Genomic DNA, 20,332 nt, shown 5'->3' on the forward strand with positions numbered 1-20,332 from the left:
TATATCTATGATCCAGTCCCCCATACAACTTACTTTTCCCTTCATTTCAGCATATTTGGGAATGGCTGAGTGAATTTACGCCAGAACACCTTTAAATTAGTATTGCCCTGGAATGCAAAGCGTTTAGACGAATTGCTTTCATGTAATACAAACACGCAGTGCCATCCACCAGCTGAATATTGTATGGTCTGCAATGACTTATTTATTGACCTCGACATTGATTCTCAAATGCAGGTTGTGTTTATATCAGAATATTAGGTCAAAAAGAATGATCACACTAAAAGGTAAGCTACTTTGCAGAATAAATTAATTGCTTTCTTTTAAAAAAGCAACACTGAGGATAGGCCTATTATGTGAATTTGACACTTCTTTTGTTTTTTACAGACCAACAGAAAAGATACATTTGTTTGGCTCAAAAGAAAATAGGCCGAACAACGAGACTCACGGGATTACAAACCGTAGGCCTACTGTCTGGGTAAATGCAGAAAGACAAGTCATAGTGTTGCACGTCCAGTTAATATTTTCACTCTAAACTCCAGTCTAGAATCTGGACAAAAATATTGTGCAGGCCTATCAGCACTGGATTACACTTTTGCATTCAAACAACAAAAGGGATTACATTGTAAAATGGTGCACCCTTCTGCCTAAGATAGTGGTCCAGAAGCTGTGTATCATTTGAATAGCATCAAATCCAAACAAAATAATAGACTCATCTTCTGCAGTTACTTAGCCAACTCTATCCTACAGGACCTTCTGCCCCAGGTGGATTGGGGTCTGTAGGGTGTACTCCCGAGGTGGTGGTGCAAGCTCCAAACAGCAGACCCTTGAGGACATTGCCAAGTGCATCAAAGGGAGAGAATACAAAAGGATTGTGGTGATGGCTGGAGCAGGGATCAGCACTCCTAGTGGCATTCCAGACTTTAGGTGAAGAGTTTTAGAGATGAGATTGATCTGATGACTGCTGTGTCTTTGGTCATAAACAGTAAATAGTTTACAAATATCCCTACAAATGTATGTTCCACAGGAAAATGTGTTGTTTTCTCCTTCTGTTGACAGATCCCCAGGCAGTGGTCTCTATGACAATCTCCAACAGTACGACCTGCCTTATGCCGAAGCCATATTTGAAATAAATTTTTTCCACCACAAACCTGAACCTTTCTTTGCCCTAGCTAAAGAGCTGTACCCAGGGAATTACCAGCCAAATTTGACTCATTACTTTGTACGTCTTCTTCATGATAAGGGCCAGCTTCTCAGGATGTACACCCAAAATATAGATGGTTTGGAGCGATGTGAGTAGATTAACTTTACTTATAAATCTGACACTTTACACTTACAAAAAATGATTGTCAATAGAATATGAGTTTGATTTGATTTGTATCTCTCACTATCAGTCACGCACTCTCGTTCCCCCCCCCCCCCCCCCCCCTGCTTCTCTTGTTATGACTTAGTGGCAGGCATTCCTCCTGAGATGCTGGTGGAGGCACATGGCACGTTTGCCTCCGCTACTTGCACTGTTTGTCGCAGTGTGTATAAGGGAGAAGACCTGCGTGTGAGTTGCTCAAACTTTTATGCATATTTAGTCATGAGCAGTACTGGGTATGATTATGAGCTGTTCACTATCAATACATTTTACCAAAGAAATAGGCAGTGTTCTTCTTTTCATTATTATTGACAGAGTGTTTGTATAGAATATCCCATTTTGTGCCCACTTTTCCTCATGTAAGATAAAACATGTGTTTTAGAGTTTGACAGGCTTCACATGACATGTTATGATGAACAAATACGTTCTCTGTCTCTCTGCTTTTCAAAATCTCCTAGCCCGACATAATGGAAGGTAATATTCCTCAGTGCCCAACCTGTAAAGGAACGGTGAAGCCTGACATAGTCTTCTTTGGAGAAGAACTACCCCAGAACTTTTTCAAGTACCTCAAAGACTTCCCACTGGCAGATCTCCTTATCATCATAGGAACTTCACTGGAGGTGAGAAGCTGACTCCCTTCAACTCTCTTGAAAAGGGTGTATTAGTCAAAAATCTATTATATGTAATTAATATTTACGGGCTGTCAGTCAAACCCAAAAAGTAAATCATTTAAATTTAGTCAACAAAATATACCACTTTAATGTGTTAATGTGACCTTGAGTGACTGTCGTTTTGACTTGGTCCTACAGGTGGAGCCCTTTGCCAGTCTGGCGGGTGCCGTACGTAGGTCTGTTCCTCGTCTTCTTATCAACAGGGACCTGGTGGGGCCTTTTGCCTGGGGGACCTCTTGGCCCAATGACGTGGCCCATCTCAGTGATGTGGTCAGTGGGGTACGTGCCCTTTCAGATGCCCTGGGATGGACACTGGAGCTGGAAACTCTCATCACTGCAGAGACTGAAAAGGTTGGTCTTAAATAACCACTTAGGGAAAATGTATGCATGTACACACATACTGTACACAGACAACTTTGTGTTCAGAGGCCTTGAATTTTCAGTGATTACATGATATTCCATTTGCAGGCTACAAAGAGCAGGGAGGAATGACAGGGGATTCATTAATCTCCCATCCAAAACTTTTTAATTATTCTTTGATCAACAGAAAAGAATCTGGGTCTTTGAAACACTCATGGAACATTGTCACATTGATTGCCTAGATTTAGGAGGTCTTTGTTAAGCATCTGTGTTGCTGTTCCATGCTACCAAGGAACTCAGATTAGTTTAAAGCCATATTTATAAATGCAAATAAGTTAAATGCTTTTATTTCATAATAATTGTATCTGTGTTGTATCACTTCTCTTTTATCAATGTGCTGCCACTGACCCATGAAGTGACATGGAAAGGTAAAAGGTACTATTTATTAGTCCTCAGTGAAATGTGTAAATAAGATTGTCATTTCCTTCTGTCCGGTGTCAGACAATAAAATATGGAAACTGTTCATGAGCATGTCCTTGCCTTTCACCAACAGAGGGAATCAAAGTAGTTTTAGTTAATTAAAGTCTGTTTAAATCAATATCTTTACATTGGCGATTAACTTTTAAGCCTGTTACATACATGCTCTACAAAAAAAATTAGACAGACCAAGAACCCTCCATCACGTTTGCAGTCTTCAGATATATATAGAGTTAAAATGATCACATTTTAACAGGATAGTTGGAGAGTTCATGATGGCATTTTGAAAGTAATCTCACAAAGTCTCTGAGTCTCTCAACAGATAATTGGGGTTTATGTACAATTAGCATGCTGATTAATATCACTAAAGGTCTACCCTCTTTTTATGAAAGAGGACTAATGGTCTAAATTACTCTGGATATTTTACATATTTTGTTAAAACCTAGTAGACCATGATATGGCTTTTGCATGCATTTTGCAACTAACATAATTAGTACAACATTTTGTATTTAAGAAAATGCTCAACGTAACTAATGCATAGTTATGTTGTAGCAACCTAGTGTAGCGCTTTATTATAACTGCATTGTAGTTATGTAGGAATATGTGCTTTAGACTTATCAAGCGGGTTGGTTCCCTTCCCTCCAAATCTAACAAATTATGCACTTGTTTTGACGTTCCTGTAACATTACAAAGAGTCACATCAGTGTTGTACTTACATTATAGAAAAGGATTGGTCCCTAACCTAATAGTATTGATTTTCTCACACAAGTGCCATTTATTGTATTGATACATTTTTATCAATAGAATCAAGGCCCTTCATCACAACATTCTGAATGATGAAATATGGTACTGTATTAGTAAATTAAATAAGTAATTAAAACACAGTAAATTGGAGCAATACAAAGCAACAGGGTAGCGGAATGTAATGTTTGAAAACATCAAAAATACATAGTCTGTGTCACATAGAGTGTGATAGGTAATTGGTCATTGACAAAAAAAGAAACTGTCTTGCATAGTCGAAACATGGCAACATTTACATTGTTTCAGTAGGTAAGTTCAGCAGTTCAACAGAAGACTAATGGACATACATTATTTGTGAGACAGTCAGGGAGCTATGTGTTATAATCATGCATTCCTCATGAAGAAGTTCTAGAAAGCCCAAAGTTAAATTATTTTAATGCTAAGCATTTTAAGCTTTGTTTGGAAAAGGCATTTTTTTTACATGGCCACATACCCAAGCACCGTTAAGAATGAAAGATAGAAAGGCACGAGTTTAAGTATCAGAAAGATGCTTTTTATTGGAAAGCTTCCACTTAAAACGTGGATATGGCATAACAACAGTAGGCACTGTCAATGACCAAACATACATACTGCTGTATCAGGCAGAAATATTGGCTTTGGTAAAATGGCAATAATAATAAAAACAATGTGAAATAATAAAACAAATACATTTGGAGAGATTTGTTTTTGAGGTTAGTAATAAAGTAATGTGTATTCATACTGAAGGCTTATATGCTTTTTACAAAGTTACTTATGTTTAAACATCATGAGTACTTAAGATTAAGATGTAGTCATGAAACGCTAGAATATAACTGTTAAATTCTTGAATGCATTTAGACCTCTTTTTAATATGATTATTTTTTTATATTCTTATTCATGCAATGCCCCAAACAATTAAAGGATAGGTTCAGAATTCAACTACATAAATCTATATGTAAGTCAATATATCACTCCTGTGGAGTGACAGGACATTCAAGGTTAATGCTGTTTGATTTTCAGGACAAAGTTAAATTTCAAAGGTGCCCTAACTTTTCATTTTATCATGTTGAGGCTGCTCCAGGTATACTGATATAAAGGTATAAAAATAAACAAAAAGGCATGTCTGCACCTTTTTATAGCATGATGTTAGCATATCAGAGCCTATCCTTCAAAGTGTTGGCATTACAATCACACATTGATGTGATCATATACAGTATCTGATCATAGTGCTATCCATTATACTGACAATGTTTTAAGGGCCTTGCTAGTCTCCAAGCAGCTGCTTTTTTACCTAATGGTCTTAGTCCTAGACCTACATAGTCTCATTTGTCAGAAATTGAGACTCCTGCATAGGGTGACCTATGACTCATCATGATTAGGTAGATTCTCCACTCAGGTCACACACTTCATTTTCAGAAGGCGCTTATATGCATGGGATATCTTACATAAATAAAGACACTACATTAACATTGTTCATGGTTTGATGAAAACCAAGAAATGTGCAGAACTAGTGATTGACACCACTGTGTGACACATTGTCTTTGAAGAGGGGTTGTCTAATGCCAGAAACAGCTGTGAAAGAACTTTTTGAAAAACTTTCGGAACTCTGTATTGAAGACGGTGTAGATGATGGGGTTGAGTGCGCTGTTGACGTAACCCAGCCAGGTGACGGTGCTCATCAGACCGTCCGGGATATCACATGACTTGCAAAGGGCACGGGTGGTGTGCACTACAAAAAATGGCGTCCAGCAGAATAGAAAGCAACCTGAAAGGAATAAAAGTAGAAATTAAAGGGAGGGTTAGGAGCCTTGTTGTTACAGCATGTTTGTAAGGTATGAAAAGTGAAGGTAGGTGGGAGGAATGCATATTTATTGCATATATATTTACATATATATTTAAACAAAGCAATTAAAGAGATGTTTTGATATGGGCAGTTAATGTCCACCTTATCCAACAGGGAAGCTATTGAAACATTGTCTGAGGGGAGAAAAACACATCAAACAAGCCTGGAGTAGGCCATTTCATTAAACCTTTTAGCTGAATATATAATAAGCTGTATATTAAATGACTGTAAGGACATTAGCCTGGAATGTCAGATTAGCGTATAGCAGTATAAATGTGTTTATATTCACCTTTTACTGCTCAGGGAGAAAGAAAATAAAACTTTAGGAACTACACTGACTATCAGAGACAATATTATATAAGAAAGGGAATTATAGAATATAGGGTTTCAGGTCAGTGTAATAAATCAATCTTGGTACAAGGCTTGTAGACATGCATTCAAACCCAGTTAATTTAAGAGGGTGCAATGACAAGAAATTATGATTTACACTGACCCACTGTATTAAATTCATCATGTTCTCTCCCTAGCAAAGAACAACCTGAAATGGCAAAAATAATAATACAATTGATCAAATACCCATGAATATTCAGTCAGGCAATGAAGTTGCAATGCAACTAGGTTTGCACCTACCATACCCTCTTCAAGCACCTTTGCACTGTGATACTTTGCTATATGCCACAAGACAATTTTTTGTTGAGTGGCTTGGTGTCCTTAATTAATCCAGGTCATGTTAACACTGAAACAAAATGGGCATCTACATGGGCATTAGAAACAAAGCCCTAAACTATAGCCCAATAGATTAACATTTTGGGGCATAACAGGAACAAATACGTATAATCTAAATATTATACGTATATTATTTATAGGTATATATATATTATATCAAAAAATGCATTTACTTCAGTGTGCCAAACATTCAAAGACCTGTTTTTAATCTTCAATTACTACAGTTGACATGAAAAGGCAAAGGTACAATAAGTAATCTTATGTTGGGTGTGTTTCAATATAGAAACTGCATTCTGTGTTACCTGCTTATGCTAATGACTTTGGACAGCCTAAACTGCTTCCTGCTGTCACCTACATTATCTGCTGACAACCCAATTGGTAAAACATTTGTTAGTAAATCTACTGTAGCAACCAATGCATGAGCATCTGTGAAAACTGTGTTTGTTAAATTCAGGTTTGTCCCCATTAACCCACAAATCTACTTTGGATAATTAGTAAAAACCCAAAACAGAGATGTGTTTAGTCAGTGTACACAGTATGCGCAAGAAATGTTGCGGCTAAAACTTAAGAGACACTGTGTTACATAATAATTGGATTGAAGGCTTTAACCTATACTTAGTCGGTCAGAAATGGTCAACCAAAAGCACTTTCAACCTAGAACTTGGACAACAGGTTGGTTTGCTCAATATAGCCTTCCATGATCAAAGACCTGATCTGTCAATATTTCAGATATGATAGCATTACTAATTAGCTAACCTATCTAGGGTGACATATTTTACCTTTGTGGTGAAAATATACACCACATTATGTTCAATCTATAGACTTGTGTCTTGTATGGGGTGTGCAGGGGAGACCTGGGGAAAAATTTACAGTCTGGTGTTGTGCCAAAAAATGACTTTCTGTCAAAAAACGTATTCCTGTCCGAGGAAGCTGTAGGCTATCATCCGGTTTATATGTGTCCACAGCTGCTTTGGTCTGGATCAGACAATCATAACATGCAAATACAGATACATTTATGTCTCTGGTAACAGCAAAAGTAGGCCTATGTCTTTGTGAAACTTTACTTTAACCAAAGTAACACAATTATGGCAAAAGTGTTTGCAGTTTGTTGCATAATCAGTGAAATGACATTTTTGTGATTAAAGGCAATACTAGCCCAATTGTTTTGTATGTTTATTTGTGTTTGGCATGTCTAATATCCTTGTTAAGGCCTATGCTTGGAAACTAGACTATATTAACATGATTAATTGATGGGTTATAAAATAAATAATCTCTTTTGCAAGAATACTTTTGACTCTGACTTATTTTACCTGCTACAAGCCCTTAATTAAAAGCAATCCCGTCTTTTTTTACCAGTTTAAATATCTTGACTGCTGACACAAATCCGTTTTTGGCACAAAAAGGGCAATATTTCAAATATCTTCCTATCAGAAAATGTAGGCTGCACAGAGACCAAGCTTGATTAATAAGAAGACAATATATTGTTGAGGAATAAAAGTTACTCAAATATCTTTGTTACACTATTTTGATCTCTATAAATGTAGGCTACATAATAATGCAATCTAACCATCCATAAATAGAAAACTGACTTCTGCCTTTAGAACCATCCTACAAGCCTGACTCGGTAGTCTAATGTTCAAACTGGTGCCCACTGAAATTATTTGCGAAATTGCCTAAAAATTCATCAAACTAATCAAATGTATTTCATAGTCAGATTATGCAATGTGGCAGACATAGATCTATGAATGAACAATTGCAACCATTTGCATGCTAGTGAGATTTTCACATATTTATTTTCAGAGAATAAGAGAATGACTTAGACAAGTATCATGTTGCCAGAGTCAGATCCACTGAAAAGCCACAAGTATTGTGGGAAGCAAGCACTTTTTATTTTCTTTATTAAAATGGAAGTAAATTCACTGGGAAAGATAACATCTTTCATGAAAAATTCACTCCATCAGCCTGACACCAAGAAATGACTCAAAGCTTCAAATTATTCATGAAAGATGTTGCTGTGGCCCAAAATTTGAATTCCACAAACGATGGAGAACTCCCTCTTGAGGTATATCAATGTGAACTATCCTATTAATTCTGTCCTCCAGGCTCTTGATTAGCGCTAGCATTTCCACCACAGTAGATCCAGATGAGCAGAAGGATTGTATCACACTCATCATTTGTATTGCCTAGTCATTATATTGTAAGTAGAGAATCCATTCTCATTTCCAGTAAAAAGCTGAACTAGAGGCCTGCTCTGATTTAGGGCTGCCTATGAAAATCAGTCAGCTGCATAATATTTCAGTCAATCATATTATTTCTACTGTAGCTATATTAGAATGGTCAAATAAAAACACAAAACTACTACTAGTAACATCCACATGCAGACATATCAAGATGTTTCTGTAGGTGCACTGGCACACCAAAAGTAATATCACAGATGACACCACAGACAACAAAATATCACATTTGACCAAAGCTACCTACCAACAGAGCTCTCGCTTCAGTCATAGGTATAACCAGGTCATTCTCAGATGCAACAAGTCAAAGTTCTCAGTGCCACTTACCCACCACAACAGGGAGCACCCTCATGGCCTTCCTCTCCCGGCTGTTAATCTTAGCTCTTGTTTTCCTCGGTGGCTGCTGGTTGTAAGAGGACAGGTCTGGGTAAGTTACAGTTTCAATGGAACTCTTCCTGTACTCTGGAGGAAAAGGGCAGTCCGGCTGCACACAGTCCTCTTCCTCCTCCAGGCCAGACTGGGCCAGGTCACGTTCGATGATCCTGGGCAGGGGCATGGTCAGTGGGCCAGGGAGGGGGTCTACAGGGGGTAGGGCGGCGGCAGCATGCTGGAGTTTCCGGCAAGCCTGGATGCTGTTCTTCAGCTTGGCCTTGCGAGCCTCCTCCCAGCGCCGAAGACCCCGGAAAATTCCAAAGTAGAGGAGCAGCATGATGGGGCAGGGGATGAAGAAGGAGCAGACGGAGGAGTACACCACATAGTTGTCATCCTCCAGCTTGCATTCGCTGGGGTCGCGTTGGGGGATATCATTGGGATCATTGATGCCAAACATAACGGGTGATGCAACGGCAAGGGCCAGGAGCCATGTGGCGGACAGCAGGATCATCTGACGGTGGTCCACATGTTTTCGGTTGTAGTTTAAGGGAATGGAAACGGCAATGAACCTGCAGAACAAGAAGAGGAGAGGGATGATTCAGAATAAAAAGGAGAGGGGACTTGGTTACCTCAGGTCTCACTTTGTCTTCCCCTTTGTGAATGCTAGAGGGCTGACATTTTGCTCTTGATCACCCCAACACATTCACCTGATCAAAGTTACAGTACAAGGCTGGGTGGTTTTCTGTTGTTTTATTGAGATCTATAATACTGCATCAGGGCAGCAAAAGAAGATCACCTCTTTGCATTAATCAGAAGAAACACAGACATGAATCAATACAATCAAAAAATTATAAGACGTTGGGAATTATAAGGTTGTTTACTGGTTTATCTATTAACAATGCCTTGCATTATGCAACAGTTGTCTGCAGAAGTAAATTGTGCAATTAAGTGGGTAACCGCAGATTTTCTTGGCCAAGCCTCCCAGCAATCACAACTCAGATTTTTAAAACAGAAATTCTATGTTCAGTCTGATGAAATGTCTCCATGGGGAGTTTCCAGCATTTCCCACTCAGAGATCTAATCTGGTACTCCTTTCTCCATCACTCTCACTGTCCTGCTTTGCGCAAAATATTTTTGCAGATTCTGACTTACTGGGGAGCTGAGGAGTGAATCTCATCAGAAGTACGTTCAGCAGATGCACATCAAAGTGTGAAAGTAACTAATTCTACCACATAATTGTTAAAAATTAAGAGCATGACTGCATTTTGTGTGTCATATACTATAGATTAAATTTATAGTATTTAGTATAGCATTTACATTACATCTTTTTATCCGAAGAGATGTTGAAAGGGGATCCGAACTTATGACCTCTTGATCTAATCAAATGCTCTACAACTGAGCTAAACCCATCCCCACCCAGGTAAGGAGATTGGCAGCTTTGTGATTTTAATAATTGTGCATTTTAAGATACAGTTAATTCCAGTAAAACTGTTTCATTTTATGACAACCAGCCAGTCACACAACAATTTTGCAGTGAGCTAGCAGATGTGCTGGGTGGACCGGACCCAGACTGACCTGTCAACGCTGATAGCGCAGAGGTTAAATATGGAAGCGGTGCACAGCATCACATCCATGGTCATCAGGCCGTCACACACCAGCATGTTTAAGGTCCACACTCCACCCTGGAACTGGATACAGCACACACACACACACACACACACACACACACACACACACACACACACACACAAACACAAACACACAGTTCTAAATTTTGACACAATCAAATATGCAACAGTATTTCACCAATGTGTTTGTGTTTGCACTGTTTGTATGTGTGAGTGAATGTGCCATCATTGCTCTATCAGCTGATTAATATCATGATGCTGACTTCTCAGACTGTCCTCAACCACCCAGTAAATGGGAGTCTGACATTGCAAGAAGACAGTCCCAGAGATTTTAAACAAGTAGCAACTCTAACACTATCAGCAGATTAACTATTGCACCTCAAGTAATAAGATAACGGTGTCCCAAATAAGGAGTACTTAAATTAGGGGTACTTAAATGGCATCTTTGCACACCTCTAACAAAGTCATGTGATGCAGTCAGAAATAGCTCTATATTTAGATGTATATCAGATACACATTTTCCCCGTGTGATTATGCTGGTGTTAATAATGTAGTGATTCACATGCGTCTCCAAATGACGCATACGTGATTCACAGCTGTATAAAATGACTGACCTTTAGTAACAAGGCAATCGGAAAATTTGACAGCTGAGAGAAAGGACAAGGGAATTACATAAACGGGATGTTCTTTCTCTTTAGCTCTTTTTAGGTGCTCGGTCTTATATCGAATCATCACGAATTATAGCTTACTTAAAACTATTACAAAAGTCAGACAAGCATAAGCCTTCAGACATTCAAGAGTATCAACTAAAACACAATTATTATGAATCAGTGCTGAAGCATGTTATCATGATCAACTTTATCCTACCCCAATGTTTGAAAAGTCAAACTTGACTCCTTCTTTTTAAATATTGTAGTAGGACAAGGGTATTCGACATGCACACGCCCGCTTAAAGTAAAAAGCCTTGTCTAAAACCAAATGTCTGTCACGTTGACTTACCTCTGCATACACAAAGAGGGGCAAAACCAGAACAGCCAGCAGTAGGTCCGCAAAAGCCAGACTGACAATGAAGTAGTTTGTTGTAGTTTTCAACGCTTTCTCCTTGTAAACACTAAGGCACACAAGCACATTTCCTCCAATAATAACAATGATCAGCAATATTCCGAATATTAGAGCAGGATAGTTGTAGTCGGTGACAACCGGCTGTGTCGTATTGCCAAAATCGGTAAAGTTGTCCGACATGACTGCTTGTCGCCCCTCTCGCACCCTCCACCGATTGGCAAATTCCTTCTAGGACACCAAGTCCGTGCGAGAACGGCTGTGTCTAAACAGGTTTTCATCTATGCATAACTTTCAATTGCCTTTCCACGTTGACTTGATATTGACTATGTATGATAGGCCCTACATCAGGTCCCGCCTTTGGAAACTTGGCAAGCGGCAACCCCTTGAAACGCTTCCACAATTGGTGCTTCCTCGAGATCAGCACCAAAAGCAATGGACAGTCCCCGTGAAACGCGCACGGCGCTAGATGACACTCCAGCGTGTTTCAATTCAAGTTTCCATTTCAGAATTACACAGCCGTCCACAATAGCGTTGAAAAGATGAATAGCATATTACTGCTGTAGCCTATGTTCTTTGCCTTTCCCTCATAGCCTTTAGCCTATCAGATCACAAGTATTGCGGGGTAGGTAGGTAGGCTACCTGAGCTGACTAATCAGAGCTTTAAATCCAGTGACTCAAAGCTGCTTAGGACTGTTGGCTGGCCTTTTTCAAACGAGCCGTTATTATAGCTAAGTATCCTCCGATTACATCTGAGCTCTGACAGTTCCAATGTAGGTTTGGCACTATGCGTTTTTATTGCTGCAGCAACTTTTAAATTAAATGTCAGACAGCGGTCAGACGTATTTAATAAATAATAACAAATTCTGGGGAAATTGTGAGGTGTGCTTGCGTCCGTTGCAGATGGTTGCGTTTTTTAAACTTAAATTGTACAAGTAATATTTTGGTAATTTAAATGACATGGGACTGGGGTTGCAAATTAGCCTATTGGCTAAAAACCTTTTATGCAACACATCTACAACGTTATTTATGTATGTAATAATGTGCGCTGCATTGTCCCTGACAAATAAACGAATAAAAAAATAAAATAAAAAAATAAGTATGCATACTTATTATTTATGAAGATTACATAGAAAGTTTACATTTGTTGCTGCTCATTTACACTTCAAAAATAATAAGAGTGTATAATGAAACAGTGTTCTCTATATATAGGCCTATATATGTATTTTTCTATATCAGCCTCCTTCAATCCTGGTCATTGATCCTGGTCACTGGGTCTACTGTAGCCCTGCATGTTTTTCGATGTTTATCTGCCCCAAATGACTGGTTTTGAAAACAAAAGTTGGAAGCAAGATAGATGACTAATAAGCCCTACAACTCCCCCCACTTGTAATGATGCTGCTTGTACACCACGGCACGATACTTGCTAAGCAAGTCTTACTAGTACGTCGTATCTGCATCGTAACGTGTGCTGACGTTGTGAAGTTATAGCACTGAGGTCCTTTCTGCCACATTGTAAAACAAATTCGCTCATCAAGAGGAAAGAAATAACCAATTTCATCATCTTCAATTAAACACACACATTACAGCACTAACTACTCCAAGGAAGTGAATAGAGATTAGGAAAGTTTAATGGACTTAGAAAACACAAGAAACTCAAAAACTTAACCTGTTTTTAACACTACAAAGAAAGCAGCGACATCATTCAAACAAGTTTGGACTGACCCTGGCTCTATGTCAACCATTGTTGGATTCCAGCAAAGTCAAGCCCGTATCTATGATGATTGATGTCTCCAGGAGAGGGTTAGGCATGTGCACACACACACACACACACACACTCACACACACATCTGCCTGGTGGGTAGTAGTAAGCATGTGCTCTGTGTTCAGAGTTTAAAAGGAGGTGAGAAGATGCTGAGATCCATCGTTGGTTCACCACAAACATGTTTGATGTAATAAGTGGACATTGTGTGTGAACTATTATGACCTCTCCCTCAAAACAGACGACCCCCCCCTACAGCACCTGGACTCCCCAGCATCCTATGCCAGGATCCTGTTTGTGGACTTCAGCTCTGCCTTCAATACCATCATCCCCGCCTTGCTTCAGGACAAGCTCTCCCAGCTGAACGTGCCTGATTCCACCTGCAGGTGGATCACAGACTTCCTGTCTGACAGGAAGCAGTGCGTTAAGCTGGGAACACAAGTCTCTGACTCCCGGTCCATCAGCACCGGATCACCTCAGGGCTGCGTCCTTTCTCCTCTGCTCTTCTCCCTGTACACCAACAGTTGCACCTCCAGTCATCCGTCCGTCAAACTCCTGAAGTTTGCGGACGACACCACCCTTATTGGGCTCATCTCTGGTGGAGACGAGTCTGATTATAGGTGGGAAGCGGCCAACCTGGTGACCTGGTGCAGCCAGAACAACTTAGAGCTCAATGCTCTTAAGACAGTGGAGATGGTTGTGGACTTCAGGAGGAACACAGCCCCACTCACCCCCATCACCCTGTGTGACTCCCCAGTCAACACTGTGGAGTCCTTCCGCTTCCTGGGCACTATCCTCTCCCAGGACCTCAAGTGGGAACTTAACATCAGCTCCCTCATCAAGAAAGCACAACAGAGGATGTACTTCCTTCGGTAGCTGAAGAAGTTCAACCTGCCAAAGACAATGATGGTGCACTTCTACTCAGCCATCATTGAGTCCATCCTCACCTCCTCCATCACCGTCTGGTATGCTGCTGCCACTGCCAAGGACAAGAGCAGACTGCAGCGTATCATCCGCACTGCTGAGAAGGTGATTGGCTGCAATCTGCCTACCCTCGAGGACCTGCACACCTCGAGGACCCTGAGGCGAGCGAGGAAGATTGTGGCCGACTCCTCCCACCCTGGACACTCCCTGTTTCAGTCACTCCCCTCCGGCAGAAGGCTGCGGTCCATCAGGACCAATACCTCACGCCACAAAAACAGTTTCTTCCCTTCCGCTGTTGGCCTCTTCAACAAGGCCAAGGGACCACACTGACTCTAATGACTTCTTGCTTAAAACACTGCTTTTTGCACTGCATTACAAAATGGTATCTTGTACATTTGTATCTTTTGTAATATTTGTATTTTTGTATTTTTATATTGTAATTTACGGCAACTTATATTTTATTTTATTGTATATTTAATTCAATTCTAATCCCACTTAGTACTGCTAGTTTATGTACCCTTAGTATAGATAGTCCACATATTTAAATTTTAGGTATATGTTTATTGTATGCACCTTCCTGCCAAAGCAAATTCCTTGTCTGTGCAAACTTTCATGGCGAATAAATCCCATTCTGATTCTGATTAACACAGACAACCTCTCTGTCCTTAACACAATCAGTGACCTCACAAATGTGTTGAGGGGGAGGTCGTCTGTGTTGAGGTGTTGAGATGTGATTGTATGATTTATCACATCATAATTTGTGATTTCAGAATAGTTCACACTGAAATACACTGAAATATAGGTCTTTAAAGGTGACCCTGGCAAGGGTTCAAAGGTCATATCAGACAAAGGTTGACACATTTGAAATTGAAATGTGTCAAACTTACATAAATTAACCTAAAAGCTAAGACCTTTCCAAAAATGGGTTTGATGTTTTACGACAAAGTATTTTTAAAATCCAAACCTGCCATTGCAGTGAGGTTTCTTTCCAAGTACAGATTCCAAGACTATTCATAATCTAAATAGACTACATCAGTGGCCAAACTCAAATTATCTTTTGGTGGCATATAATCCTGGTTTAGCACAAACAATATTAGGGTACAGACCCACTTGTGCATTTTTATTTATCCCCAAACTTAACGATTTATATATCACATACAAGTATGTATGAATAGATTATAATATAATGGAGGTGTTGAAGAGTTAATTTAATATCAATATTAAATGCCCTTGTTGGCAATGGAGTAGTAGCCTATTCTAAATTAGGAAAGATGGGATGCGAGGGATTACCCATGACCTTTGTGTAGGCTACTTGTATCATGGTGTAAGGCAAGATTAGTTGGTAGCGGTTTTGTTTGTCATCATGTGTAATTTCGCACATGATGACGTTTCACAATTAAACGCATGGTAGCCTATTAGAAATTTCTAATTACTTCGTTTAGCGATTGTTTGAAATCTCGTTTGTTTTAAAGAACGACAGTTAGCTATCATTAGCTACAGGGTTCTGTTGGGCCCTCCTCCCCACGGGGTTCGGGAAAAGTTTGATTTTCCAGCTACGGCAGGAGTTGGCTAAGGCGAACACTAGTGATTGGTTATGGCAGATCAGAGTGGCTCTGGGCAGATCCAATAGTTTTAAACTTCAACAGAGTACCCGCCTTTAAGGAAGTTAACGCTTGTCAATGGAGCGATCCCAGACCCTCTGTACAAATGAAATGTAAGAGGGTTTGGTTAGGACCAGGCTAGCACATTACTTCATTATTATAAAATGAGACAGCTATGAACTCACAGGAATCTTCCTTTATTGTCCTGACAGACTCTGTTCGGACAAACAGACCTTATACACACCAACAGCTGACAAGCCTGTTTCCTGATCCTTCCTCCATCTCTAAATAAAGGCATGAATATGATTAAAATAAAATTGCGGCAATTAGCTTCTAACACATACCCTCGCTAAAGCTCAGGGCAGAACTGTTGGAAAGGACCATCTGTTGGCTTCTGAGGACAACTTGAGAACAAGCACACATGCTAAAGGAACACAGCGCAGATGTTCAGGTCACCCCCGATTCCTGAAACAGATTGGGAAACAGAAAGATACAACCTATAAGAACGACAAATGCCAAGAAGAATCCACTGTGAAATTAGGTGTCTGTGTCACATTGCTAAAATAGCTATCTTATTTCTTACGTTCCTAACTCAGCCTCAATTATTACTTAAATGAGTAATGGTAGAACCATACTTATAGCTGTTCCCACAGTGCAGGTGAGGAGGGACAAATTGCTCTGGCGTTCGCAAGGTCACAGTGATTGATTTAAAGAAGCAATTCATTCAGTGCTCTCTGACAGAGAACTGCTTCTCATGTTTGCAAATTATCTTGTTAAGAGTTCAGACACACCATCTTCATGTCTTTGGCTAACACCTATGCTTTTGAAGTGAGAAATGTTTCTATATGTGCCACTAGTCTATGATTAAGTGAACTGTGCACCTTTGTGGCTAGAACCTCTTAGCTCATCAGAGATTGGAGCAAGCCAGGTAATCAAGGCCCCAAATGAGCCAAAGTTATCCATACAAACGTGGGCTGGGCAGACGGTAAAATGGGTTTTGTATAGAACCATTCACCAGAGTATGACAGTGCAGGAATTGTGGGAAATAAGAGATATTAGTATTATTTAATTGATCCCATGTGGCCTTTAGCCTTTGGCCTTTGGTCCCCTTTACAACAAAGAGCACCGGTACTATTAGTTTAAAATGCTCTAGTTCAGCATGCACTTTACAAAATGTCTTGGTTACCTGACTAGGAAGTGAGAAATGACTAAGCATACAGAACAGTGTTATTAGAATTTAAATGATCATCTCCTGTTTTCACAACAATATTACTGACATCTATGGTATCTCTGGTCCATTAAGGCCATGTCTGTACTGAGCAATGGGGTCAAACCTGGTTCACAGAGTTTGCTCTCTAATTGATAGGCTTAGTTAGCACATTGGAAGGATTCTGTATGTCAGAAGAGTTTAAAGGCTATGGAGAGACCGTCCTTGTGGTAGAATTAACTTTGGTAACAGATTATATTTGTTCTACTGTTTTGGAAGACTTAGTTTCTATGTTTTGGAAATGACGTTTGGACAGACATTTTGAATGCATGTTCAGAATAACGTTTTTTTTAAACAATAATATAATATATTTATGGACACAACACTTGGCCTGGTTATGTTCAGAACCAGATCTGTGTACGGAGAATCATTTCTTTAAGATTCTGATGAAGATTTATAGATTGAATATCACTGACTTTGAAAATAAAGTACTGTAAAAAGTTGGAAGCAGGAAAATTAATTACACAAGCACCACACATTCTATTTATAAGTGTCATTTCACCTCAACCTGAGTGTTGGCGTACATCACACCATGTGTGCAATACCTCATTGTTACCATGCTTCTTTCTTGATGATGCCAAAGGCAGCGGTGAGAAGACATTCTAATCCCAAATGTTTTTAATGACGTTTAGATCACATGGAGGGAGGTGTTTTACTATTAATGTTGACTAGTAATTTACTAGTAATCTGAAGGTTGCCAGTTCGATTCCCGGCTGTGGCAAGGCACTTAACCCTACTTGCCTCGGGGGAATGTCCCTGTACTTACTGTAAGTCGCTCTGGATAAGAGCATCTGCTAAATGACTAAATGTAAATGTAAATGTTGACTAAACAGTGATTGCAAAACTTTTAATTTGCTATGAACAAGGCAATTACTGAGAGTGTTAAGTTCATCGGAGAGAACATCCGTTGTTATGCCAAATGTTTATGTGAATACCCATTAAGTTTATAACTGGGCTGTAGAAAACTTAATGTGTCTGTAATGTGTTAGGCATCAGTTTACCCAAAACAATTCAGGACAGAATTAAGTGTGCATGGACTCAATACAAATTCCAGGTTTATAGGAGGAGGTGGGATCTTATCAAAAACGTACTGACTGTACAGACCAATTGTGCAGATATCTGTTCTATCCATCTGACCTTTTCACTGTTGGTGGAACTGTGAACAGTTTGCACAGTGACCTACATTGTATTTTGTACACTGCTGAACCAGGTGTAATATTTTGGGAAGAATGCAGTTATATAATATAGGTTATGTGTTTGAGAGTTTTTTTTTTTTTTTTTAACTGTCTTGTCCTGTCTTTTTCTTGGTTGACTGTATACTGTATGAGTACTTCCCCTTATAAATAATCCTTATTTCATTAACAGTACTGTGCAAAACCTATTTACATTACTAGTTTTTAAAATCTGTATTTTTTTGTCTTCTGTATTTGTAAGGCAGTATAAAAGTGCAATGATGAGAATTTATTTGGTTTGGTCTAATATTTAATTGTTTATTAGAGCATTTTCGCTTTACTGAGTTTTTTTTTGCCTTAGACTTACATGTTGGGGTCAATTGCTGTTGTTTTTTTTCAGTAAGCATGTGCCAATGCAGCATAAATTTGTGTGGCGCTTGCTCCATTTTTTGGTTAAGACTCATGTCCAGCCCATATAATAGAAGATTTAGTGAGGCAGGATTGTGTTGGAAGAAGGTGACATCACACTAACTTCACAGGGTTAATAGGAGTAGCACTGCACTAATTCCACCAGAGATGATTAGCAATCTACTTAGAGACATTCCTTTTACCCATGCAAAGCTCAGAGAGCTCCCAGTCTGTGACCTCAGCAACAAGTGGTGAAAGAAGGACTTTCATAACATCAAAATGCTTGTTTGCTAGCAGTTAGCATTCCGCAGTAGTTTAAAGGCCAGTTTTTTACATGTTGGATTAAACAACCACAGATTGAAAGCAAGAGAAATTAGGGTTTGTTTCGAGTGTTTTGAAGATTGACTCAGCTATGTGATACGGAAAGTCATAGACTTGCTACATCTGTGATTCAAGAGGTTAAATGATGAAGTATTTTATCTGTTAACAGTAACAGAAACTGCTCCACTATCTATAAATGTAATTTATATTAATTGATTTAACAGTGCAGGATATTACAAATACAGTAGCAAATGGTAAGGTAGTGAAAGTTGCAAATATGATCACTTATGCCTTATGTATTTTTCCCCCAGTTAACTTCACCGTAGTCTACCTGGCATGAATGTGCCATGTGCCAGCGGTCAGCAAGATTTTTCCAATTAGGTTACTTGGGTGAACTAGTTTGACCTGGGCTGTTCTTCCTTACCTGTAAGTAGCTACTGTAGAAAAGCTTAAAGCACCCTGAGAGTATTAAACTCTCTCAGGCTTGACAAGTTAAAGTATATACGGGTCTTGAAACATAGGTTTCTGAGTTCTATATGTGGTTTTAGACATCTACATAGACAAATGTACCTGTCATTATTCATCCTCAGGCTATCTTTAATGTATTTGATTTAGGCTAGCTGTGGCTGCATCTCTCTAATGCTCTCTGCTGGTTGTGATATGAACTGTTGGAATGCTACGCGACAAGGTAATTGAGGGGGCCAAACAACACAGGCCGATAACATTACTTTTACACCTCCCCTATTTTACAGCTTCTGTGTTACTTGAGAAATTAAAATGACACCATTTTATTATCATTTGTAACAGATATTATTACATATTAATAATTACATGGTCTCAGCTGAAGTTAAGTCTACACACTAAAGTCAAGCTACACAGTTAAGGAGCATGAAACAATCCATGTAGACATTTATTGAGTTTCTAGGCAAAATGTTGTAAATACAACCCAAACATTGGTTTAAAGCTGAACAAAGTCACTGCTTCAAGCCAAATGTTGTGTGTTACTAGGGGCTGTGTTCTCTCTGTGGCTGTGGCATGTCATTAGCAGGGTTCCGTCATGCTAGCACAATGTGCTTGCTTCATGTGACACCATGACACTGGGCACTTGTTGTTCCCACACCAAGGAGTAGAAGGGGGTGGCTCAATGTGTGTGTGTGGCAGAGATAGTGTGTGAGTGAGCGGGTGACAGTGGGGAGGGTGTGTAGTGTGCTGACTGGGTGAAGCCGTACATGTGTTCCAGTATGTACCAGCGTTTTGGGCCTTCTAAGGAGAGCAAGAGACATAGGAAGGTGGAAAGAGAAAAAAAGAAGGGTTTATAGTTTATCACTTTTGTGACCACACAATAACATCTGAAATGCAGAAGTCATTTGCTCAGATTAACTCAGTAT

At 39.4% G+C, this 20,332-nt stretch overlaps 2 protein-coding genes across 4 annotated transcripts; one reads left to right on the forward strand and one right to left on the reverse strand.

The window, feature by feature from the left end:
- The first annotated feature begins 1 nt into the window (after position 1).
- sirt3 (sirtuin 3) lies at positions 2-2,914 on the forward strand. 3 transcript variants are annotated; one of them, XM_062471669.1, is made up of 8 exons: positions 2-284; positions 385-475; positions 748-924; positions 1,057-1,289; positions 1,449-1,549; positions 1,819-1,980; positions 2,170-2,382; positions 2,500-2,914. In XM_062471669.1, exons 1-8 carry the CDS (start codon positions 194-196, stop codon positions 2,521-2,523), a joined length of 1,092 nt encoding a protein of 363 aa, XP_062327653.1. In that variant the 5' UTR covers positions 2-193; the 3' UTR covers positions 2,524-2,914. The 3 variants fall into 3 exon arrangements, with proteins under 3 accessions (XP_062327653.1, XP_062327655.1, XP_062327654.1); XM_062471670.1 differs by lacking the exons at positions 2-284; positions 385-475 and having other exon boundaries at positions 843-924; positions 1,057-1,092; positions 1,241-1,289; XM_062471671.1 differs by lacking the exons at positions 2-284; positions 385-475 and having other exon boundaries at positions 788-924; positions 1,241-1,289.
- Positions 2,915-4,076: 1,162 nt separating this feature from the next.
- Positions 4,077-12,065, reverse strand: drd4b (dopamine receptor D4b). Its single transcript, XM_062471192.1, has 4 exons — positions 11,430-12,065; positions 10,378-10,490; positions 8,758-9,371; positions 4,077-5,392 (listed from the first exon to the last, which is right to left on the reverse strand). The coding sequence occupies exons 1-4, from the start codon at positions 11,670-11,672 to the stop codon at positions 5,184-5,186; spliced, it is 1,179 nt and encodes a 392-aa protein (XP_062327176.1). The 5' UTR covers positions 11,673-12,065; the 3' UTR covers positions 4,077-5,183.
- Positions 12,066-20,332: the final 8,267 nt, after the last annotated feature.

This window comes from Osmerus eperlanus, chromosome 10, assembly GCF_963692335.1.
Source record: "Osmerus eperlanus chromosome 10, fOsmEpe2.1, whole genome shotgun sequence".
NCBI classification, from domain to species: domain Eukaryota; kingdom Metazoa; phylum Chordata; class Actinopteri; order Osmeriformes; family Osmeridae; genus Osmerus; species Osmerus eperlanus.

Coding starts and splice junctions, on each gene's coding strand:
- drd4b (XM_062471192.1), bottom strand. CDS start 11,672: ATGTCGGACAACTTTACCGATTTTGGCAATACGACACAGCCGGTTGTC. Junction 10,491..11,429: donor CCCTCTTTGTGTATGCAGAG/GTAAGTCAACGT, acceptor TGCTGTATCCAG/TTCCAGGGTGGAGTGTGGAC. Junction 5,393..8,757: donor GGTGCTCCCTGTTGTGGTGG/GTAAGTGGCACT, acceptor TATTCCTTTCAG/GTTGCTTTCTATTCTGCTGG.
- sirt3 (XM_062471669.1), top strand. CDS start 194: ATGACTTATTTATTGACCTCGACATTGATTCTCAAATGCAGGTTGTGT. Junction 285..384: donor AAGAATGATCACACTAAAAG/GTAAGCTACTTT, acceptor TGTTTTTTACAG/ACCAACAGAAAAGATACATT. Junction 2,383..2,499: donor TCACTGCAGAGACTGAAAAG/GTTGGTCTTAAA, acceptor TTCCATTTGCAG/GCTACAAAGAGCAGGGAGGA.